Source organism: Abramis brama (genome assembly GCF_963993115.1).
Source record: "Abramis brama genome assembly, chromosome: 15".
NCBI classification, from domain to species: domain Eukaryota; kingdom Metazoa; phylum Chordata; class Actinopteri; order Cypriniformes; family Leuciscidae; genus Abramis; species Abramis brama.
In genome coordinates this window covers 18937266-18963328 of record NC_139977.1, presented here as the reverse complement: position 1 = coordinate 18963328, position 26063 = coordinate 18937266, and the positions used below count along the sequence as shown (strand labels likewise).

The window sequence follows — 26063 nt, the reverse complement described above, 5'->3', positions numbered from 1 at the left end:
AAAATTTCACAACAGTTCTGAAGGTGCCATAAATGATAAAAGCTGGTGCAGTAAAATTCATGTGAAGACAAACACTAGTCTATCATGGATGAGAGTGCTCTAAGCTGCAATGCAAGAGAAACACAGTTTTATGATTCTGCCAAAGAACAATTGATGCATACAGGGTGAAAGTTTGATAAAAGAAAGGTAGTGAGAAAATGTGTGTGTGTGTGTGAGTGAGAGTGTGAGAGAGAGAGAGAGAGAGAGAGAGAGAGAGAGAGAGAGAGAGAGAGAGAGAGAGAGAGAGAGAGAGAGAGAGAGAGAGAGAGAGAGAGAGAGAGAGAGAGAGAGAGAGAGATGGGTGTGTGACAACATGTTTGTCTGTTTGTATGTATTTGAAGGGATGGTTAAAACAAAAATGAAATGGTCATCATTTACTTGGCCTCATGTCATTACAAACTGGTATGACTTTTTCTGAAACAAACCTATAACTAGCATTAAAGAAAGTAAGTCTTTTCAGCTCCAAAATAAAATATAAAGTAAATGGGTTAAAAGAAAGTCATACAGGTCTGGAACAACATAAAGATGAGAACATGATGACTGTTTTTTGTTGTTGGGTGAACTAGCCCTTTAACGTTGGGGAGAATATACCAGCACGCACAGGGTGGGAACAGACTCCAGGAGGCCGGCCGCAGACCAGAGCAGGGGGACGCTGAGGGAGCAGTGGAGGAAGCATGGTCAAATAACATATCACACATGCAATAAGTGCAAAGCAATGCAACATACATTCCAAACACATACCACAGAGTCAGTAGGTGGTGTACAAGCAAGCAGTAAACATGAGCTACACCCCAGCAAAAAGGATCTGCAGTGTGAAAGCTAATCATATAAACTCTGCGTACCTAATTTTTTTCTTGCGTTGCCCTTAATCATGAAACAGTAAAAAGCATTGCTGCAATTACGCCCAAGAGCACAGTGCTCTTTTCCGGGCTGATTGTGCTGTGCCATGTCATTGCATCTCTGTGATAATATTACTCCCACAAAATTATGTGCCAAAAAGCCCTCCCGCCCACTTAATGCAAGCCAGCATTCTGATTGGTCTGATGAGTCATGATGATGATTCATCCTTCTGCAGATGCCAATAAGCACCGATTTGATACACAAGGTGGCCGAAACCAAACAGAAACGGCTGAAGGTGATGGATAAGTCTCCAGAGGGCTTGGTAGGCCAGTTAGTCCAAGTCATGATGTAAATTGACTGGTCATAAAGCAGTCTGCATGGTCCACAGCCACTCCAAATATGACTAAATGTATTACTCGTGTTAGGATTGTGAAAGCTAGCAACAGTCCATTTGAGATGTCTATGAATCAAGTTGTTTCTTTTGACATTCTAGTACTCTGCCAGTGAGATGGCGTGGGATAAATCTTACCATGCTGCACCACAGTGTGTGATACACATTTAAGGCACATACACACAACAAACCATTAGGAATGAAATCAAACAACAGCACAACACATATAACTATGAATGTGATAAATGAAGAGGGTCAAAGGGTTCCTATGTGAGGAGGGGGGAGAAAGAGAGAATGTGGACTGGTAGCGAACCACAAATTTCCCATGCAGTGTGTTGATGACATGCTTCGAGATCTGAAAACCTTGTCTCGCACCCAATGTGTTGAAATCTAAAGTGACACTTTCTTAAAAAGCAGTTGCACCCTTCCCAAGGACACAGCTTGTAGTCTTTTCTTCATGGAGGTTTGAAGATTTCTGATTCATGCAACAGGACGCAGAGGCTCGAGTCAGCACCTGTTCCATTTCACTCAAGTACACACACCACACAGACTCCATCCGTGGCTGATTCAACACGTCACTTGTAAACTTTGTTCCCATCGACTCTCTCTTGCTCTAACACGATTAATATCTCACTGCAACACATGAGTAACAAGCTAGCCTTTAAAAACCTGCATCTTTACAAAGGCCCAACAGCCTCGGGGGGAATCTTAATGCTTATGAACAGCAAGTGTGACCTTGTAGTTTGTTTCCTGATGATGATTGCTCAGTTAGTGCAGTTTATAATGGCCAGCAGTGGAAGTAAGCTGTTTTGGGATAGTTAATACAGACGTGAGCAGAAGAACTGATGAGCTGTCCCAGCAGGATTTGAGGTGTGTGTATGTGCGTGTGCGCTTTGTGGTACCTGGTTTTGGCACCGAGTTGGTGACAGACTGCGGGACCTTGTCGTTTATCAGCTCCACACACTCGCTGGGAAAGAAGCCAACCTGTGAAGAGCAGAGAAGGTTTGAAAAGCTCCTTCTCTCTCTGGAGACAGACATGCCAAGGCTTCATCATATCACTCTGCATAAGAACTGATGAGCTGTCCCAGCACTTAGTCACAATCAGAAAATAGCATGTCATCATGACACAAAATATTACAGTATCAATATGTTATAATAATTATTCTTGAGACAATCTACAAAGCTAAAATACGGAGAATGGTGAACTCTGACAATTTGACTGTTTAATAAACAATCATTTGACAATATCTGGTCGAAGATGTAGCCCAAACTATTTTAAACTATGCTTATATTTTGAGCTCCTGAAATGATCAAGAAGTGTACAGCATCATGGAAACAGGCATCTATTAGTTGGGATATGCTTCCATGTTCTGCATAAGCACATCTAGAATGGTGTTTAACTAATCCAAAACAGCTGAGAATAATGTAAAAATATTTGTTTATGTTTTTGAAAGAAGTCTCTTACGCACACCAACGCTGAATTTGTGATCAACAGTAAAACAGTAATATTGTGAAATATTACAATATACATTTTTTTTATTATATATTTTCAAATGTGATGGCAAAGCTGAATGATCCTTCAGAAATCATTCTAATATGGTGATTTGGTGTTCAAAAACATTTCTTATTATTATCAATTTTAAAATCAGCGGTGCTTCTTAATATTTTTTTGTGGAAACTTGATATTTTATTTCAGGATTCTTTGATGAATAGAAAGTTCAAAAGAACATTTTTCATGCATGCTTGTTGAATAATTTTTTTATTTGTTTTTACTGACCCCAAACTTTTGATTTGTAGTGTATGAAACTGAAGTTGGGTTGGAAATAAAGCTGATAGAAAACGGGATGAAATATTGTGGCAGGACTCAGTGTGAGAGAGTTAGGGCATTGATTACATTCTTGCATTGGTCTAAAATCTTAATAGTAATTATTTTTACGCTTGCAAACTTAAAAGTTTGGTTTCCTGTGTTATATTATATTTTGTCGTTGCTAATTATGATGATCTGATGTCAAGCCAATGTAATTAAAAAAAAAAAAAACTTTTTGTTGAGTCCTTTTGGAGTCATTTTTGGAGCCGACAAACTTTTAAATCCAGTGCTGTTACTAAGGTATTTTTTGGGTTGAAAACAAATTCAAATCTACACCATTGTAAAATTCCAGTATCATATTAAGGGACAAAAACACCAAGGATTATACATTTCAATGGCCGTGCATCTTGTAAACCTGCAGATAAAAGAATCTAAATGAAGATTCAAAGTTCAGCAGTTTCTCACACACACAAACATGAAAAAAATAAGGAGACACAGAAACAAACTAACATGCTTGCCATGATTTACAACATAGTTTGATTTTATCATTCTATCATCTACAAACCAATTGAAGATTACTTATGAATCAAGATCATAACAAAAGCCTTGGTTTTCTGTGTCATAAGATCTTATCTTGCAGAAAACATTAACCATGTCTATTAGTATAACCTTGACTTTGTCAACAATCTCAGACATTTTTTTGAAAAGCTCAGTCTCTTCAACATCAGATTTCTGACATTCCCTGAGAACCTGCTGCCATCAGAGTGTGGTGATTGTGGTGGTGACAGCTGGCACTGCTGTGTACTCATGCTCCATCCAGACAGATGCTGGCTACCTGACCCAGCTGTAGCCTGGCAGAGCTCAACGTCAGACTGCCCCCCGGTGGATCCAGCACACATCTGCCACCATGAGCCAGTCTCACTGCGCAGGGCCTAGCGTTGACTCAGTGGAGATACAAAAATGGCATAACATGCCAAAGCACTGCATACTGACAGGGCAAAATAAAGGCGACATATGCTTGTGGGGCAATGAGAGAGAATGGTTTGGCAGGTTGGCAGAATGTGAAGTGACTCACGAGTGGGTTTGTGTACTCGTATACACAAGTGAATGATGAGCCAAGCTCTGCTATTAAACTAGTGTCGTTTCACAAACAAACCATATTTTACACTGATAACAGTCATTTTGTTAGTGGTAGCATGACAAATCACACAGCTTGTTTTTGACACTTTACTAGATGGCGATAAAGCATTTGTAAAAGTATTTGCCAAATGGACCAAGGTAGCATTAGGTTAATAGTTTTTTAAAAATGAAACTTAAAAGATGAATTTAAAAATGAGCTATTAATGTATTATTACATTTAATTATAATTTTGAACAATTTAAATTATCTTTGTCACTTTGAAAGTGACGTATTAATGTATAACATTTAATTATCATTTTAAATATGATGTCATTTCATATGTCTGTTTATTGTCAATTTGATTTATTATATTTGGTGATTTATCATTTCATTATTTTATATTAATTAATTTACATTGTTATTATTTGAGGTACACTGCTAGTTCCTCCATAGCAGCCAAGTGATTAAAGAGCAGGGCTGGCACCACCATAGTTTGCAGGTTCAACTTTTATTAGAGACTGAAGAGCTATGATCACTGTGAAAGCACTTAACCGTCTGTTGTTCCAGGGGGACCCTACCTGCAATTTCTGAGCTGCCATGTACACTTAAAGTAGAGGACTAAATCACATGTAACAAACCTGGAAACCATGTTTTCCTCTCCACCAGGTGGTGTCCTCTTTGGGTGGCATGTCTATTACGGAAACAATATCCCCCACCTGACAGAGAAAGAGAAAATTATCAACAGCATTCTTCACAAAATAACTGTTATTAGTATGGCAATCACAGATCTTCAATACTGCATTAATCTATCTTCATTTTTAGCCCAGTCACCTCAAATGACAGCTCATCAGCAGCCTGGGCAATGTAGCGCTTGATCACGTGGGCCGCTGCGATAGCTGGAACATTTATGGATGACTCCTCATGCACCAGCAAGTGATTCCCTTTATTGTCAACCTGGAGAAAGAGATGAATTATATTCAGTGAACATCCCTCATCCTCGCTGATTATTCATGTAAATAAAAAGCAGCCAATCAGCTCTCTCAGCTGGCATCAAATCTGTACCTCCATCCATGTGAGGGCTGGCCCACAGTTGATCTTGTTATCAGCAATCGCTGAGAGACGGGAGAGGTAAGCCATCAGCATCTGGGAAACTGCCTGTTGGGAGAAAAAGAGCAAGAGAGGGAGGGTTAAGCAAGTGTAACAGCTTCCAAGGGGGTAATTCTATAAATACAGAGTATTTTTACAGGGAAGTTAAAGGCGCACAACTTGAAGAACGAATGGTTAGAGTTTGCATACTTTCTCATTATAAAATGGTAGGGTAGGTATAAGGAATGCAGCTTTCCGGTTAAAAACTAAGCAGAGTTTCGGCATAGCTCACATTAAACTTGTAGAATTCAAATCTATGTATATTTAAGTAACTCATGAAAACAACTGTTCTTGTTTCTACACATTCTCAAAAGCAATGCTAGTCTCTTCAGTGAAAGCCGCTTTGTATACATTTATTTGAGGCATAACAGTCTGTCATTGTTTTTCAGAGTATATGTTTGGTGACTGTGGTTACTTTAAAAGGGATGAAGTTGGACACAAATATAAAATGATCTGAATTATACTTCCACACAGCTTGCATAAAAACTAATATAGCAGGAGGAGGGGTGGAGCGGTCTCATATTTATACAGCTCAAAAGATCTGTCTAATAAAAGTGCTCTACCACACATCTCTTTCTAAAATTTTACAGCCTATTTAAACCCTAATACATACAGCTTAGTCTAAAAATACAGTAGTTATAATAAAAGTCTTTCCTAGTGGAAAACAGAGACAGTAGGATGTCAGCTCATCAGCAAAGAGCAAAATGTTAAAACCTGCAAGTGTTAAAAAAAAAGCTAATTTCATAGCACCAAACCAACAGCAGTCCTAAATAAAGTGTTTCTTTGTGTGTTTTACATAGTATTTTTTTAGGCAGAGAAAATTAAAGAGCATTTCTTTACCGTCAGTTAATTCTGGAAGCTGATTTAAGTTGCTCTATAAAACGTCAGCATGTGGTTTTGTGATGCTCCATATCCCAGTTTGGTCTACTTCATTTGTTTTAAATGTCATAATGCATTCCTGTGTGTATTTATAATGCATAGCAAAAACTTTACTAAATACTGACAAGGAAGGTCAAAACAAAAGAACTAAATCAAATCTAAATCACTAATCAAGGTATATGTCTCTCTTTTTAGAAAAGATTAAATTATTGCACTTTGATACAGAATGGTAAAAATGTTTATTCAAATATTTCTCCTCAAGTCACAGCAAATGTGCATATGGAAAATATTGGAGGGTATTTTGGCCAAATATAAACCATAACAATGTACAAGACCTTGCAAAATATACACATACTGTTTAATGCATTAAATTGATCAAATGGGACAGTGAATACATTTAAATGTTGCAAAAGATTTCTATAAAAAAATGCTGTTTCTTAACTAAACTTTATAATTACCCCTAAATAAGGGCATATAGTGTATATATTAGTTTAATAAATATGAAAAGCAATGATTTTGGTGACTGGTGAACAGCCTACGAGAGAAAACAGGAGATGTACCAGTGAAAGCCTATAAGATTTTATTCATGATCCACAGAGCACAGATGGAATCTGTTCCAGCTGAACATGTCCCAGGATCCACACTCCTGTCAATTCCTTTCCCAGACATATGCTGGCACAGACTAACCAAAATGTAAAACTAAGGCCAAACGGGGCTGCAAAGGAAGCATAATTAGGTCAAAGAAGACTGTATAGACAGCTGCAAGATTTCGATACAGCTACATGTACCTCCAGAATCCAAGGCAACTCTGCTTGTGTTGACTATACTAGAGAAAATTGTGAAGAAAGTATGTAAACAGAAGTTGAACAGTGTTCTCTAATTATATGGTTGCCTGCTTCAGTTATTTGCTCATGTTATGTTGTGCTCATGTGCTAATGAGGCTTATTTGTGTGAGATATCACATATTTAATGCATATGCCAGCCTCATAATGAGATTGTCCTTTGAGGTGTTTTCCCCTATAAATCAGAGCCAATTAACCTTTTAAGATCATCTTAGGGCTTATAATACTGAGATCCCCTTTCAAAATTCAGATACATCTTTACCAAAATCTCTAAATTGTCTCTCTATAAATAAAACGGCAAAATTCAATGAAATATGACCTCAAAGCTGTTTTCCTGTATTGAGAATCTCAAAGCACCCAGTTACACAGAAAAACCATAGTGGGAGCTTCCACTTAGCTGCTTTGGAGAGACTTCCATTACTGCAAAACAATGTGCGGCATTATCAGCCACTCAAACTTCAAAGCAGATCAATTTAGCTGTGAAAATATGCCACGGTTCAAGTATACTCCTCTGTAAAACAAATGCCGGTTATCCCCAACACAGCAGGAAGAAGAGGTTTTTTTCGTATACTACAGGGATATCTCTATATGACGGTCTCTCAAGGGACACCATTAGGTGTTGTTAACCAGCCTCACTGAGCACTCACTCACCACAGATGACTAAAACTGCTCTAAGAGGGACATCTTCCAGGATAAGCTCCTTGTGCACTGGGTATAAAAGGTCTAACCCTAACCATTCTGCATTTATCTAAAAAAAGGAGCCTGAAATGGCTCATTGGCCGCAGGGGAGTGCTAAAAGAAGAGTGCTTGGGGATCTTACCTCTGCTCTTTCCCTCAGGCTGTCGAAACGGGGAAGCTCGGGGAGCTGGGAAAAGCGGCGGTCATAGATGCAGAGATGGAGATGCTTATCCAGGACTCGGAAATCTTCATAGCTCCGCCTCACGATCCAGCTTCGTCCCTGCAGGGCAGTAAAAGAGGGCAGTAACTCAGAAGGTAAACAAACAAGTGTTCGAGCATGTTGACGTTTGGTCTGCAGAGTAAATATGAGGGCTTGTTTTTTGGATAAACCTCATTTGGCCAGTCTAGCACCACGATGACCACACAAAACAGCCACTTCAGAGCAGCCACATCACAGCTGTGTGTGTTTAATCCTGGACAAAGCAGGATTCAAAGCAATGAGGAGAGGGACAGTGACAAACCATTTTTATAGGTAGAACTAGATTTGCATTTCCTGAAGGAAATATTGATACTTTTAGGGTAGATAAAGAATAGAATCCAATGTTTTGAAATAATAATAAATAAAAACATTTTTGATAAAGGTGAATCCCAATTCACTTCAGATTTTAGAATGTATTTTTAAACACCCAGAAAATTATGGTTGTTGGGTATTGGGTCATTCTTACTAAAAGATTAGATTTTTCAATGTTGCATCATAAGATAAATATGTTTCATGTTCAGAAAATCAGCTAATATGAATTAAATATTGAGCAGCACAACCGTTTTCAACATTGATAAGTAATGTTTCTTGAGCAGAAAAATCAGCATAATAGAATGATTTCTAAAGGATCATGTGACACTGAAGACTGGAGTAATGACTGCTGAAAATATTAAAATAGGTTAATTAAGTTTTTATATTGTAAAAATATTTCACAGTATTACTATTTTACTGATCAAATAAATGCAGCCTCTATGGGCATAAAGGACTTCTTTTTGAAAACATTTTTAAAAAATTGTATCATCTTAACCCCTTTGAACGTACTGTATATCATAGAAGTAAATCAACTCAAATCTGTACATGAGTGTCTCTTAAAACGGCAAACTCTACAAAACTACACTGCACTACATTATTGTCTGAAAAAAGGATGCAGTTATGATAGGGGCATCAGCAGCAGTATAGAGCACTTGAGAATTCTCAATTAGAAGATATCAATGAGCATGAAACTGAATATGCTGATGGGATTCTATGGAGAAGAGTGGGAATAGACTGAGTATGCTAGTTTCTCTTTCCTGCCTCTCATTGTGGATTTCCTTTGTGGCTGCCCTGTGTAAAGCATCAATCATCCTGCCAATGTTGTGCCGCTTGACTAGAACACACTGTGCACTCCTGTAGACCCACGGTTGACCATAGCCGACCAATCAGATTTCCTAATTAAATGACATACAGCAGCATGTGTACATTTGTTAGTTACAAAACAGTTTTTTTCTTTTGGCGAATATTTAGACCGACATGATCCTAATCCAGGATTAAAAATAGCTCCTTGCACAGAAAATCAATTTTGAATACAGTTTTGTGGCTAGTAAAAATTCTTGATATATTTTCTCAATTCACCTGCCATTAGTGTGAAGATAAGGCACAAAAACTAATTTTGGTCCCTTGTACCTATGTGATAAGACCATATTGAATTCTATTCTAGCTAAATTTACATTGTATAGGCCTATTATCCACTCTAATGAACCTCAAGTCAATTTATGACACCACCACTTTTAAAAACCATTTAGTATTTTTCCTTTCTCTTTTGGAATATCTGCACTTTTCCCTTCATTTCTTCAGTATCCAAGCCACAGAGTCCATATCCACACTAAATGGAAAACCTCAATGTCTATGATTCGCCCTAAACACTTCTCTCTGAACCAGGGAAGGGAGAAAAGACTTCAAAAAATGCTGGTGTACTAGTGCACCCATAGGAAAAACAAACAGTTGTTCAGCCTTCCTGCTTCCAAAGCATTTCATAGGGGACTGAGGAGCATTTGTTTGGAAAAACGGCAATGAGAGTGGAACTAAAATGCTTTTCCTGTGTGTCTGATCCCTGTCCATTCAGACGGCTCCTGGCCAAACATGCACTCTCAGTCGTTAATGTTTTATTTTTTTCTCATTTTAAACACACAGGAGCAGTGCTGTGGATTTGGATGAGTTCTCACACACCAAGATGGAATGAGGTTTCCACACACAAACCAAGACTTCAGATATTTTTCCACTGAGCTTTCAATCACATCTGCCAGTGCTCAAATCAAGTACACAAGCAGACAGCTGCCTGATTTCTGTACCAGATTTAGGTACAGTTCACTTAAAAATAGAAATGATGTCCAATTTAGTTTTTGAGTGGACTATCCATTTCAGTAGCTAATCTTTTACTTTTTTGCAAAAAAAGGACAGTTAAAATTTTGTAGCAACACACTAAAGCGAAACCGTAGAAGGTCTGCATCTCAAATTTATAAGCAACAACACATAGTTGAGTTTAAGTTAGGCTATGGCTTTACTGGGGTGTCTCAAGTTGATGATTTCATCTCTCCCTTTACTGTGAAAAATCACCATACTGCATTTGCAGATTGGTACTAGATTCTGCTATACTTGTTTTTGGAAGTTATGTTAGATGTTAATGTTAGATGCAATGAAGTGCACAAAGACGCCCATGCATATGTACATAGACAAGCATTATTATACAATATATTCTGTCTTACCTGACAGTAGATCTGAACCAAATACACAGGCTCTTTTGACTCCAGGCCATTCCGTGTCACTTCAGTCTGTTCGTCTGCGAGGGTTAACTATAAAGAAAGAGATGAAGGAAGGAATGAACAGAGAGAAGAGAGCACTTTCTTGTTTTAGTGACAGCTGAAAACACTTAAGACATCACATTCTGTTGCTATTATGAGAAGCTTTTTTGATATTGGTGAAAAAATTACTAGCAGCAACGTGTCTCTGTGTAGTAAGGTGCAGAGATTGTTCCCCGGGTTTGAAGATGTGTTAAATGATTTGTCATCAGCTGAGCATACTGTCCACATATTATAAATAATAAATACAAGAGCGCTGAAACGGTGAATCCAGTGACAGACGGATCACAGACTGAGACTTGTAAAGAAGTCACTCATATTCTGATAACATTTCTTCAGTCCATCATAGCTTTTAGTGATAAATGTGAAATAAAAGTGAAATTAAAATAAAAATGCAGAATATAAGCTTGAATTTAGTCTTATGTATGCAGATTTTAAGGACTTCATATTAATTCACAGACATCAAAAACAACAATTGTTGCATTAGATTATTTTTATCAACATGGTGTGTGTTTTATATGGTCAGTCACACTTTAGATTAGGGTCCAATTCTCACTATTAACTAAGACTTTTTAGGGGTGTTGAAATTAATCATTGCATTGTGATGCGGACGATTCTGCATCGATGCAGAAATAGACCACAATCGATTATACCCAACTGACGTTTCTCCGATTTCATTCATCACAAACGTGATACTCACACTAGCGTAAAATGGAGGAGGGAGGCTAAACAAAAGCGAGTAATAAAAAAAATGCACCCCCTATTAATTTTTTTTCCAGTGTATGAGCTGGAGTGTGTGCATGCGTGTGTGCGTGCGTGCGTGCATGCATGCAAGGCTGCGTGTGTGCGTGCGTGCGTGCGAGTGTGTATGAGCCTTATTGTAACTTAAGTACACTTGACAGTTTCATGAACTTTTAGTATTTACTAGTGTTTGTTATAAATGGTCCTGTCGTCTGATGTGTTCAGACTTAAGTTTTGTTTGATGTTTACTACATTCAGGAAGTGTATTGCTTGGAGCAGATACAATAAAAAGGGAGTTCATATTGATTGCTTGTATTCATTGATGAAACTTATGCTTATAAGTACTAATAAACAGCCAATATCCTAGTAATATGCATGCTAATAAGCAACTAGTTAGTAAAGATAATTGGACCCTAAACTAAAGTGTTACCATATGGTGTGTGTTGATATAAATGGACTCACTATACATGCCGAGTGTAAACTGTTTTTTTTTGCTCGTAAGCATTTTTTTCTCTCTCAGGCAACATCGTGTCAATCATTGATGCATGTATGGTTGAGGCTCACATTAAGTGAGGGGACTTACAAGCTTTTTAAACATTTAAAATTGACCAGTGTACCATCACATCACATATAGGCTACTAGAAACTCTATAGTGTGCACATTACCTGACACACACAGATACACACTATTGTTGTTTTTGTTGAACAGAATGACCATACAGTTTTCTGCCATTTACCTAATCATTTGTACAGTCATCTTTTAATTTTTTTATCCATCCAAAGCTATAGCAGCAACATTGAAAACTACAATCTCTGTGTTTAGCGCCAAATCTTTGACATGATTACCAGGTTAACTGACTCGTAATGTGCGCAATGGCTCACAAGCTCCCGAGTGTCTAAACTCACAAAGTGTATGCCCAGCCTAAGAGTAATTACACACACAATGGATTTGTTTGTTGTCTGTACATAACAAAAGAACTCTTTCTTGATGCGTTTCAAAATAGTCCCAGATCCATGTTTGCGAGGGAACATCGAAGAAATGTACCATGAATAACTATATATCATTCATAAAAAAGTCCTCTTACCCTGCTCCAAGTATATTGACTCAAATATTATCCATTACATCATCTCAGGGTGTTCACACACTGACTGTTGTGTTGCGTGAGTGAAAAAAATATTCAGCTGTGACTCATTTGAGTTTGTTCATACTGTGAGATAGGTGATGACCTCAGCGAGAGACACACAAACATTGAATAAATAAATAAAAATCTTTGTTTTGTCAAAAACAAAGGGTGACTATATTTCTGTCAAGTGTAGCTAGTCACACTCCCACATAAAAATAAACATCATCATGCAAAAAGCCTCTATACTGGACTAACATCATAAACTCATTTAAAGAGGAGCAGAACGGCAAATATCTTTTCAATAAGAGCTTTGACAGCAGCTACTTGGACTTCAGTTGGTAGCAAAAGCATTGAGCTGTAAATCTTGATAGAGCGTATAAAGGTTGCATCCAGGTGGATCCACTGATAAATAATTTATTTACACACAATTTACCATGAGATCAATAAAGTGTATCTCTATCTCCATCCATCTAGTTAAATAGCTTTAATGGAAGAGCAAAAATAAAAACAACCCTCTAACTGCTTTGCGTTTATGTATACAACTGATATTACCATCAATTTCTGATGATCTGATCACAAGTTGTCAGGCAAGACAGTGTCAATGAAAAGGTTGGCTATTCACACTTAGTGTAAACAGACACTGCCAAGATTTTAAACCCTTGGTTTGGTGGAATGATTACATATTGGATCCTGTGCTATTGTTCGGGCATATTAGCACTTACACTACAAATGTGGTCACATGCGTTTCTGATCAAAACACAAAATGTTTTAGACCAATCTTACACCTGTATACTTGCAGTCTTTTAGCACTGTCCACTCACCTAGTTTTTGTTTAAACAACACTATGCAGTCCTTTGACAGTCTTCATTTTGTACCTGAAGGCTGAAACCATATAAACAAGTACCAAATGTTCCTTTAAATTAGAAAAAGATTGTGTGAACCCTGAAATCTGCAGTCAAATCTCACCTATACGAGTGTGTGGCAGTGTTAATTACAGTACACTCTAGTTCAGAAAGCAGCCGTTAGGTTGTATTCCTGTCACGATGAGTGAAAGCTCAGTGGCACTGCACTCTTTAGAGGGAGGGATTATGCCCTTAAAGAAGGCAGGGTTACAGAGAGCTGTGAAGTATTAAATATCTGTCTCAGTGTGTGTGCAAGTGAAACTTTAGACATCTTAACAATACCACATGAAGGCCCGACTGAGCCATGGTCTGAGACTTCTGTTCATTCCACATCCTTACAAGTGAAAAGTGAAATCTAACGCTGCTGCTCTGACGCGAGCAAAGAAACAGACCTCTGACCAGCAAGGTCTATTTGAGAAGAGTGGGAAAAGATTAGAGAGAAGCACAACCAGGTGTATGTGAAATTTGGAAGCCGCGTGCTTTAGTAAGGTCCGGTAAGCAGTGCAGCTCTTCAGAAAACCCTGGGTAACATGAGAAGTAATGACCCAGTTATTCACAGCACAGTTTAAAACTCTCTTGAACAGCTTGCCAGCGCTGAGAGAAAGAGAGGTATCCCCACCACAAGTGCCAGGAAAATGAACTCAGATAGGCTTCCATAACCTAAACAGTTAGGGAAATATACTTTAGCAGTGACCACAAAGGGTTTTTAACATGAAGTCCCATGGGACGCACAAACAAATGCATTCGCAGAAGTGGTCAGCAATCCTTGTTGGAACAGAACGTTCAACTGAACTATTGTTTGATTGAGACCTTAAGGAAAGCATCTACACTTTATGGGGATTCTTCAGCTAATCATTTACAAGCACTCACAGGCATGATAGATATTAAAGTAGTCTGGGTGCTCAGGAGGTACTGAGCTCTCTGCAAGAGCGGTTACAGAAAATCCATTTAGTGGATCCATAGCGCATGGTTACGCAGCACTGATCTGAAGTACAAAGCATGATGTCAATGGCCCTGGTGAGACTTGAAGACATTAGGTGTCTCTTAAAAGCACATCTGCAGCCTTTAAGTGTGAATCAAGTGAGATTAAAGTGAAGGTATGACCAAGAGCAAAATAAAATGGTGGGGAAATAAAACAAGCGGTGAGCAAAAAGGGCAAAGACGACTTACAGAGGCACAACATCCCGTTTGCGCTCATTAACGCAGCATCTTTTGTTCACCCCAAGATTCCGGCTGCACGCTGGAAGCTCAATGCCGTACTCCTAAACATTCAAGGATTCCCACCTTCGACTTCCATTAGTCAAGCATGCGTGAAAGTAAAACCGGTTCTTTTTGTTCAGCACAAATCCACTCGGCAGAACACAGATGTCAGTTGAGTTTCCCACCCCCTCCAGAGTGCCGTCCCGGCTGAGTTGTTGTGAAGCACAAGGGTTGAGGTTCCCCCTTTGGTGCTTTCCTGCAAACTTATACAGAGTGAAGTGCTGAATGGTCGACTTTTTGCAGAAATCCAGTTGTTTTCAGGGACTTCATTGCAGTTTGGTTTTCAAATTTGTGATCAGATGCTTCGGTCCTTTCTTACTCCATGTTATCTGAAATTCACTCACTTCGTTTGCTGGCCAAAAGTGGTCTGGAGAACACACAGAAGAAAGTATGATGAAAAAAAGCAGTTCTCCCTTTGCATTTGTTGTGGTGTCCTTTCACCACACGCTCTCGTTTTCTCCAGACTCTATTGGTCTCCCCCCCCGTTCCCAACCCCCAGCGCCTCCCCCATTCGCTAGCTCTCAGTGGTACAGTCCCTGGGACAAAGCACAGGGCCAGTGAGCCAAAAGAAACAGTGGGGAGAGCTGTGAAGAGGGGGTTGCCCTTGTAGGAGCACAGAGCGGTTCTCCAGCATGTGCCCTTCACTCTCCGTCCTGATCCTCTGGGACCAGTGCAGTCCAGAGCAAGAGAAACAGAAGGGACAGAGACAAATGTTAGTGCTGCATTGAGAATGTCTGGAGAATCCTTCATGAACGACAATGGCTGCTTGAGGCTGTATTGTCTAATAATCACACTATTGTAGTAGCACAAAAGACAAAGAATGGAAACAAAGAGCCTCCATATGTCTCGTACTTTGGCAGGGGGGCGCTTTCCGTTCACGGCCATTTTTAATGACCTAATTATCGTGTTCATTGATGAAGACAATAAGGACAGGTTAGGATAGTTGACTACTCCAACAAATTACTAATCGAATGGTGAGGTTATCCCTTTTTAAAAAGTTACATTAATTGGTCAGTTTGCCTAAAAAAAAAAATCAATCAATCAAAGAAACACCTATAGGTTTAGACATGATTGTGAGTTATGACAATATTTTAAAGGTGGTTAAAGGGAGTGGATTTAGACATACGACTTGATTTCAGCATGCTAGTATTTTTATCTCTTAATACACCCCATTTTAATCACTGCTGCTTCAGCCATAAAATCATTGCTTTTGAATGAAATATAACATGTCAACAATACATTAAACATTACTGTCAGTCTGCTGTGAGCAATGTTCCCTTTTTTATACACAATTTAAATGCTTGTTTGTGAGAATTATGGTAGTTTTGTGTAATGAAAAGTTATAGCTATTTAGCCTATTTGTTGTATATCTGTCAGCTAACTGATTTTAGGGCTACACTAGCATCCATATCCCAAAGATTTGTTTCTGTTGGATATGATCTTAACCCAGGCTTATTATTCAACATTTTCTTACCACCAACCAGTCAACTACAGTACCTATCAGTTTTGGAAAGAAGTCTCAACAAGACTTGGATGCTCACCAAGGCTGCATTTATTTAATCAAAAACATTAAAAACAGTAATACTGTGAAATATTACAAATGAAAATAACTTTATTTAAATATATATTTTAAAATGTAATTTATTCCTATGATGGCAAAGCTGATTTTTCAGCATCATTACTCTTCAGTGTCACATGATCCTTCAGAAATCATTCTAATATGCTGATTTGGTGCTCAGGTAACATTTCTTAATAATGAGAATAATAATAGTATAATGTTATATTAATTATAATTATTATAATGTAGTAATTAATATCATCAATGATAAAACAGTTGTGCTGCTTAACATTTTTGTGGAAATAGTGATACGTTTTTCAGGATTCCTTGATGAATAGAAAGTTTAATGAACAGCATTTATTAAATTTATTAAAGCATTTATTAAACATTTTTTCAAAATTTCATTTAATGCATCCTTGATCAGTTAAAATAATTTCTTGATCAGTTAAAAGAATTTCTCTTTTTTTAAAAATCTTACACAAATGTTTAAATGGTATCATTATATCAAGGCACATTTTAAAATGATTGCTTTAGTCTGACTGAAATCAAACTTTTAAAAGTACATGCAATTGTAATTACCTATTTGTTGATTTTGAAAGTTTAACCTGACTTCTAGTTCAAGGTCTAATGATGATAAGACGTGGCCTGAGGCAGTGACTGTGACAGAAGTACAAAGACAAGCACACAGATACATATTTACACAACTTTCAGCCATAAATCAGTGCAGGGGACAGAAAAAAGCAACGGGTCACTCCAAATTACATCACTTGTGCCATCACAGCACATCTGAGGGTGATTAAAAAGATTTTCCTGGAGGAGTGTTGTGAAATGCGGCAGTCAACCACACGGAACGCGAGAGAGATCCAAGAGTCCTGCTATTCGACCTGCAAAAATGAGAAATCCTTCCCTGGAGTCCCACTCGCTCAGAAACACATGGCTGCTTCAGTGTGAATATGTGAGTTTGAGGAGGGAGGCTGGCTGGTATCAGATGTGTTTGGATTATTTCATGGAGGTGGAAGAGGTCATGCAGACTAAAACAAATATGACAGCTTAGAGACTTCAGCTGAAATGTGAGGATGAGTTTAAAAATGCCATGGCTTAAAACTATGACATATGACGTACCATTAGCTATAATAACAAGAGTGTGTTCCAGCAAGATTAGAAACACATATGATGCAAGTTAAACAAATCATTCTCCTGCAAAGTTACAGAACGATGACCTTTAAAGGGCCAGAATTGTGATTCCATTGAATAAAGAAATGCCAAGTCGTATGATTATTCAGTTACTCACTAATGTGTCTGGTTGAGCTGCAAAAGAGCATTCTTTAGAGTGGACACATTCCAGCGGAAGATTTAACACCCTCAAGCATCCAGTTCCAAAACAAATCCAGAGGCTGAGTGTGGAAAATACACATTCCTTAAACAGAGGAATTCACTATGGATGGGACAGGATTAGTCAATTAGTGAGTTTGAATAGCTTATTTATTCTATAACATTTGTTTTTAACATCAATCGCAGCATATCAATGTTGAAATTGAGCTAGTTAAGAATTGTTTCATAATCTTAAAATTATCGGTAATATATTATATAAAAAAATCTGGGTGCTATTTCAGTCACGTTTCACCACACAATTAAACAGTCAGCATGCTAAAACCCTCTCTGAGAGGACCACAAAATAGGTTCTGTATCTGTGAATTTCATCAAAGCTCAAAAGGACCATGTATAATACAACATTTGCAAGATTACAAAGATAATATCTTCATATTCATTCCCTTTAAAGCATTATGAACTGACATCAAAGTACCGCTTTTGTAACAAATTGCAAGGCAATTTACATTAGACTTCAAAACTGCCTGCTATTATGCATAATCTAATAGTTCTGTGCAATAAAATCTTATAGTAATTTTGCCTATGTATTTGTTGAATCTGTATATATCAGTTATTCTATTAAAGGGGTGTGATTAGTGTACACTTGTTGCTAAGAAACATGTCTGATTAGTGTCTACAAAAGATAACCCTAAACCGGCCTAAATATACACTGGTTCTTTATATCACTTTTTTAGTCAGTCACCTACACGTCATGTGACTAATCACTTTAGAGTCACAGGATGGCATCATAATGCTGATTGGCTGATGGGAACAATAACACTAACCCATTAGTCCCAAACCTTGAGCTAAAATGTTCAAGACAGAAGACACAAAAAATACTTGGAGGTACTACAGAAATCTATAACTAAGTGTTTTGCTGCAAATAATCAAATATAATTTCCTCTGAGTAATAGATTACCTCCAAACCTACATCTTAAAGCAGGAAGAAATCAAGAAGAAAAAAAAAATGATTCTGTGGCCACAGTGGCAACATGAACTTGAAGGACATAGCATCATCCACTGGATCATACATTAAAATAAGACTCTCTCTCTCTGAACAGCTATAAATATTATACAATTAAAATCCACTAGTGACCTAGTTCATCCAGATTTGCCTGAACAGAAGCTGGGCATCCTGCCAGCTTTGCCAGGGTAAATCCCTTCCAAAAAAATCACGCTTTGAGAGGACATTCAAGGAAATGGGAGGTCACTGAAATGAACACGTCCGGTGTGACTGGTCAAGAAACTGTACCATAATCTGTAGCCAGATGAATAAATTTCACATTGTAGAGTGATAATACAAACAAAATATTACTGTGCTGAAAAATGTATTTTCTGTTGATAGGGCGGGGCTGCAGAGGTAAGAGCAGGTCTGTGCGTATAAAGTGGTCTTCCCACACACTCTCCAACCCAAGGGGGGTGGAACGAGTGGTATTTTTGTCGGGCTGCAGAGTGGTTGTGTTTTTGAGTGCGTTGCCCTGTGGGCAATAGTGGAGTGCTCCATTGTTTCATTGCAGAGGAGGGACCAAGATAAAGCAGTGCCTCTGAGGATGACATAACTAAGGTAGCTTTGAAAGGGTTTAATGTGGATGAAAGATTAAAGTTGATAAGATTAAAACATACAGAAGAAGGTAACAGACTAGAACTATAAATTGTTGTTGGATGACCAATCATAACCCAATTGTTTTCTTTTATATATACACTACCATTCAAAAGATTGGGGTCTATAATATTTTTTTTATGTTTTTCTAAGTCATTATAAGTTTTTATAAGGCTACATTTATTTGCAAAACAGTAACATTTTGAAACATTGTGAACATTTTAAATAATTGGTTTCTATTTGAATATTTTTTTAAATGTATTTTATTCCTGTGGTGGTAAAGCTGAATTTTCAGCAGCCATTAGTTCAGTCTTCAATGTCACATGATCCTTTAAAAATCATAATAATATGCTAATTCAGCACTCAAGAAACATTTAACCGTTAGGTTGAAAACCATTGTGCTGCTTAATATTTGTGTTAAATATTATTAAATAAATAACACTGTTAATGATTTAGGCTAGTTTGTCAGCTCAGCCTCAGACATATAAAGGTGCTTGCACACTGAAAACACATTGTACTGCACAGATCGATAACAAAGCCAGCTCAGCAGATAGTAAACATCCCAAAAGAGATCTTACAGCATGTTTTCCCCAAACAAGGTCCACAGCAGTACAAGAGCAGATGCTATTATAACACTGCACATAGTGGCTACACGTAGCTATTTAGCAGTAGAGGGACTGCATGGAGTGAATGGGGTAGTCTGGTGCTTAACAGAGATATTCTTCTGTAAAATGTCCTCTTCTGGGACTGCTGTCATTTGTAAGAGCAGTTTGATTCCTGAATCAGCATTGTTAATGAGTATAGGGCACAAGGCAGGGCTAGAGGGAGATTGGAAGGCCAGTCTCCAAGGACTATTTCACAGGCCAGTTCCTCCTGAAATCTCTACCCCACAATACCAGCTGAGGCATTTTGTCATTAACAAGCATACATGGGGTCAACTGACTGACATGATTTATGTGGCCACACATGTACACACCGTTGGGCACATACGCAAACTGCAGTCTGAGATGCTCTGATGGAGAGAGGGGCAGGCCACATGGGATGTCATGCCTTGACTGTGCACAACTCTTTGGGGTTTGTGCATCCATAATGCTGACTTGGCAACTGATATATAAAAAAAGTTCTAAAAAGCCCAGCTTGCAAAAGTAATACATTTTAATGCAAATTCCACATCGGAGAGCTTGCCAAATATTAGATCACAAGTTGCTTTCCGCTTTGCTGGGTCTTTATGCAGTTTACTGTTTCCTACACACTAGCAGTCCTTGCACAGATGCACACTGAGTCCGAAATTTTCGTATGCGTTTTTTCGTATTCGTCATCCTAAAAATTTGTCACGCACAGAAACCTTGCACAACGAGTCAGATGCATATTAATTAATCAGTTGCGGGGTAAAATAAAATAATAATAATGAAATAAAAAAAAATAAAAACAAAACGCAAACCAATACAAGTAGTCTTAAAGCAGTGAGGATGATTTTGTTGTCCTCTCTCTTTTTAAAAAGTGTCCATCCAATCCTGAGATTGCGTAGAGAGGAAGGAGAGTTCCACCTTTGCTTGTACGGTGGCTCTAAATTGTCAAAACACCTCTCAAAATGCTTGCTACGGATGATCACCGAAAATCAAACCAGATCCAAATTTTTTTATGACGGACGAATGTTTCGGAGGCAGTGTGTAAACGGGATCGACACAACGTGAGGTCGTATTTATTTATTTTTTAACGTGCGCAAACATTTCGGACGAGAATTTCGGACTCAGTGTGCAATGACCTTAAGCAAGGAATATCTGTACAAGTTCACTTTACTTGGCAAAACCTGTACATTTGGAGTATATTTTGTATATTTTATATATATATATATATATATATATATATATATATATATATATATATATATATATATATATATATATATATATATATATATATATATATATATACATACAGTGAGGAAAATAAGTATTTGAACACCCTGCTATTTTGCAAGTTCTCCCACTTAGAAATCATGGAGGGGTCTGAAATTGTCATCGTAGGTGCATGTCCACTGTGAGAGACACAATCTAAAAAAAAAAATCCAGAAATCACAATGTATGATTTTTTTTAACTATTTATTTGTATGATACAGCTGCAAATAAGTATTTGAACACCTGAGAAAATCAATGTTAATATTTGGTACAGTAGCCTTTGTTTGCAATTACAGAGGTCAAACATTTCCTGTAGTTTTTCACCAGGTTTGCACACACTGCAGGAGGGATTTTGGCCCACTCCTCCACACAGATCTTCTCTAGATCAGTCAGGTTTCTGGGCTGTCGCTGAGAAACACGGAGTTTGAGCTCCCTCCAAAGATTCTCTATTGGGTTTAGGTCTGGAGACTGGCTAGGCCACGCCAGAACCTTGATATGCTTCTTACAGAGCCACTCCTTGGTTATCCTGGCTGTGTGCTTCGGGTCATTGTTATGTTGGAAGACCCAGCCTCGACCCATCTTCAATGCTCTAACTGAGGGAAGGAGGTTGTTCCCCAAAATCTCGCAATACATGGCCCCGGTCATCCTCTCCTTAATACAGTGCAGTCGCCCTGTCCCATGTGCAGAAAAACACCCCCAAAGCATGATACTACCACCCCCATGCTTCACAGTAGGGATGGTGTTCTTGGGATGGTACTCATCATTCTTCTTCCTCCAAACACGTTTAGTGGAATTATGACCAAAAAGTTCTATTTTGGTCTCATCTGACCACATGACTTTCTCCCATGACTCCTCTGGATCATCCAAATGGTCATTGGCAAACTTAAGACGGGCCTTGACATGTGCTGGTTTAAGCAGGGGAACCTTCCGTGCCATGCATGATTTCAAACCATGACGTCTTAGTGTATTACCAACAGTAACCTTGGAAACGTTGGTCCCAGCTCTTTTCAGGTCATTGACCAGCTCCTCCCGTGTAGTTCTGGGCTGATTTCTCACCTTTCTTAGGATCATTGAGACCCCACAAGGTGAGATCTTGCATGGAGCCCCAGTCCGAGGGAGATTGACAGTCATGTTTAGCTTCTTCCATTTTCTAATGATTGCTCCAACAGTGGACCTTTTTTCACCAAGCTGCTTGGCAATTTCCCCGTAGCCCTTTCCAGCCTTGTGGAGGTGTACAATTTTGTCTCTAGTGTCTTTGGACAGCTCTTTGGTCTTGGCCATGTTAGTAGTTGGATTCTTACTGATTGTATGGGGTGGACAGGTGTCTTTATGCAGCTAACAACCTCAAACAGGTGCATCTAATTTAGGATAATAAATGGAGTGGAGGTGGACATTTTAAAGGCAGACTAACAGGTCTTTGAGGGTCAGAATTCTAGCTGATAGACAGGTGTTCAAATACTTATTTGCAGCTGTATCATACAAATAAATAGTTAAAAAATCATATATTGTGATTTCTGGATTTTTTTTTTTAGATTATGTCTCTCACAGTGGACATGTACCTACGATGACAATTTCAGACCCCTCCATGATTTCCAAGTGGGAGAACTTGCAAAATAGCAGTGAGGAAAATAAGTATTTGAACACCCTGCTATTTTGCAAGTTCTCCCACTTAGAAATCATGGAGGGGTCTGAAATTGACATTGTGGGTGCATGTCCACTGTGAGAGACATAATCTAAAAAAAAAAATCCAAAAATCACAATGTATGATTTTTTAACTATTTATTTGTATGATACAGCTGCAAATAAGTATTTGAACACCTGAGAAAATCAATGTTAATATTTGGTACAGTAGCCTTTGTTTGCAATTACAGAGGTCAAACGTTTCCTGTAGTTTTTCACCAGGTTTGCACACATTGCAGGAGGGATTTTGGCCCACTCCTCCACACAGATCTTCTCTAGATCAGTCAGGTTTCTGGGCTGTCGCTGAGAAACACGGAGTTTGAGCTCCCTCCAAAGATTCTCTATTGGGTTTAGGTCTGGAGACTGGCTAGGCCACGCCAGAACCTTGATATGCTTCTTACAGAGCCACTCCTTGGTTATCCTGGCTGTGTGCTTCGGGTCATTGTCATGTTGGAAGACCCAGCCTCGACCCATCTTCAATGCTCTAACTGAGGGAAGGAGGTTGTTCCCCAAAATCTCGCAATACATGGCCCCGGTCATCCTCTACTTAATACAGTGCAGTCGCCCTGTCCCATGTGCAGAAAAACACCCCCAAAGCATGATGCTACCACCCCCATGCTTCACAGTAGGGATGGTGTTCTTGGGATGGTACTCATCATTCTTCTTCCTCCAAACACGTTTAGTGGAATTATGACCAAAAAGTTCTATTTTGGTCTCATCTGACCACATGACTTTCTCCCATGACTCCTCTGGATTATCCAAATGGTCATTGGCAAACTTAAGACGGGCCTTGACATATGCTGGTTTAAGCAGGGGAACCTTCCGTGCCATGCATGATTTCAAACCATGACGTCTTAGTGTATTACCAACAGTAACCTTGGAAACGGTGGTCCCAGCTCTTTTCAGGTCATTGACCAGCTCCTCCCGTGTAGTTCTGGGCTGATTTCTCACCTTTCTTAGGATCATTGAGACCCCACGAGGTGAGATCTTGCATGGAGCCCCAGTCCGAGGGAGATTGACAGTCATGTTTAGCTTCTTCCATTTTCTAATGATTGCTCCAACAGTGGACCTTTTTTCACCAAGCTGCTTGGCAATTTCCCCGTAGCCCTTTCCAGCCTTGTGGAGGTGTACAATTTTGTCTCTAGTGTCTTTGGACAGCTCTTTGGTCTTGGCCATGTTAGTAGTTGGATTCTTACTGATTGTATGGGGTGGACAGGTGTCTTTATGCAGCTAACGGCCTCAAACAGGTGCATCTAATTTAGGATAATAAATGGAGTGGAGGTGGACATTTTAAAGGCAGACTAACAGGTCTTTGAGGGTCAGAATTCTAGCTGATAGACAGGTGTTCAAATACTTATTTGCAGCTGTATCATACAAATAAATAGTAAAAAATCATATATTGTGATTTCTGGATTTTTTTTTTTAGATTATGTCTCTCACAGTGGACATGCACCTACGATGACAATTTCAGACCCCTCCATGATTTCCAAGTGGGAGAACTTGCAAAATAGCAGGGTGTTCAAATACTTATTTTCCTCACTGTATATATATATCTAAAAATGAAAATTCAGCTTTGCTATTACATTAATAAATTATGTTAAAATATAAAGCAGTCATTTTAAATAGTAAAAATGTTTCACTATATTACTGCATAAGAGATTCTTATTTAAAATGGCTGAATACCCTGTGAAGTCTATTTCGCCAGTGCACTATTGGAAGACTGGTATGTACTCATTATGTGGCAAGCAATCAATTTACCATTCTACAGGATATGGCTAGGTATGCCAACATGCATAAAGAGCCTGTTGAAATAAATAAAACACAAGAGAGTATAATCAGACACTGAAGAAATCGGAAAGAGAGCCATCCATTAAACAACGAAGAACTAAACTGGTGGAGTATTCATGTGTGGAAATGAACTCCTGGAACAGATTAGTTTTATGCTGGAACACAAAATATAGATACTCAGTCACCTAGAAGGCAGAATTAAACAAAATATTTCCCGTCTCATAAATCTGGAAAGCAATGTTAACCAAACAGATGCTATTTCCTATAACTTGCCCATTAGCACCAGATGGTGCTGATCAACACATCAGTATTGCCCTAAAAATAAACAGTTGACCAGTCCAAAGCAGGATGAGAATCCAATTGTTCATGGTCTGTGGTGGGAATAAAAAAACAAGCAGAGAGGATAATGTTTTTGTTTTAGTATTCTGTTCATTCAAGAGCCCTTAGTAGCAAACACAACTACCACCCACTCTTTATTAAACTAGCTGATTTGATAAAGAGTGTCGTGCTCTGGACTTGCTGTTACACTACGTGACTCCAATTCTGATTTACATTGAGGGCACAAGCAAGTGTTCATGTCAATGTGATGGCTGAACAGTGACAGCAGCCATACTGTCCTGTCTGACCTGTGGGTTAGAGGCAGCATCTCTGCTCCAGGCTGCCTAATAGCTGAGGAATAAATGTGTCATGTGCACCAGCTGAGGGGTAAGAGCATTTGACTTTCTCCACAGGCAATAAAATGACTAAGAGATGTGAAGATAGATTGCTGGAGAGACAGAGGGTAAATAATAATAGTCAGGCTGTGGACGGCAATTCAAACAGCCTGAGACAGAGCCGAGAATAGCACAGGATGAGCCCTGCTGTTGAGAAGCACACAAGATTGATGTATCATAACACATTGGTGACAAAATTTAAGAGGATGAGAGAGAAAAAAAGTTTCATGTCTGTTGAAAAATCCATCTTCTGATGGTAGCTGGTTTTACATGTGTCTAGCTAGACAAAACTGGTCTTCACCCGGTCCTAACTGGTTTTGGTGGCTGATCAGCCGGTAGACCTGCACCTGGCTAAGCTAGTTAACATTGTTGCAGAAAACAGCTTAGATTCCTTGACTGTATGAAGTATGATTTCCAGATTTCTTCCAGCAAGGGACTGTTTAGCCCTTAAAGTAATTCTGGCAGATACTGTATTTAACTGAATAATAATTTTCATCTTATGACCAATAAGTGATATTAGCCAATAGTACAATTTTGCATAAATAAATAAAAACTAAAATCAATCGTTTTACATGATACAAGTTAATTTAGGCATTATAATGCACAGTATGAAAAATGGATATTCATTTTTAATAATAACTAAGTGTTAGATGAAGAAAAGTGTAATTTGAATGCAAACGGGTGTAAATAAATATACACAAATATCAAATACTAATATTTAAACAAATCAGTCAATGACTTATATAGGACCAATACACCATGCACTCCTAGCTAAAATATGAAAGACTTTAATATTCTAAAACAGGAGCAGGTGGAA

At 38.5% G+C, this 26063-nt stretch overlaps 1 protein-coding gene across 4 annotated transcripts in view; it reads right to left on the bottom strand.

The window, feature by feature from the left end:
- Positions 1 to 26063, bottom strand: part of arhgap32b (Rho GTPase activating protein 32b) — a 110633-nt gene that overhangs the window by 22521 nt on the left and 62049 nt on the right. For 2 of the 4 annotated variants that reach the window (XM_084136845.1, XM_084136846.1), the window contains exons 6-11: positions 10523 to 10609; positions 7884 to 8021; positions 5259 to 5351; positions 5028 to 5150; positions 4835 to 4912; positions 2173 to 2254 (exon numbers count right to left, since the gene is read on the bottom strand). In XM_084136845.1, the coding sequence (XP_083992971.1) occupies positions 2173 to 2254; positions 4835 to 4912; positions 5028 to 5150; positions 5259 to 5351; positions 7884 to 8021; positions 10523 to 10609 (601 nt within the window). Of the gene's footprint in view, positions 1 to 640; positions 692 to 2172; positions 2255 to 4834; positions 4913 to 5027; positions 5151 to 5258; positions 5352 to 7883; positions 8022 to 10522; positions 10610 to 14551; positions 15052 to 26063 lie in introns of those variants that run through there. The other 2 variants (XM_084136847.1, XM_084136844.1) reach the window with 2 other exon arrangements.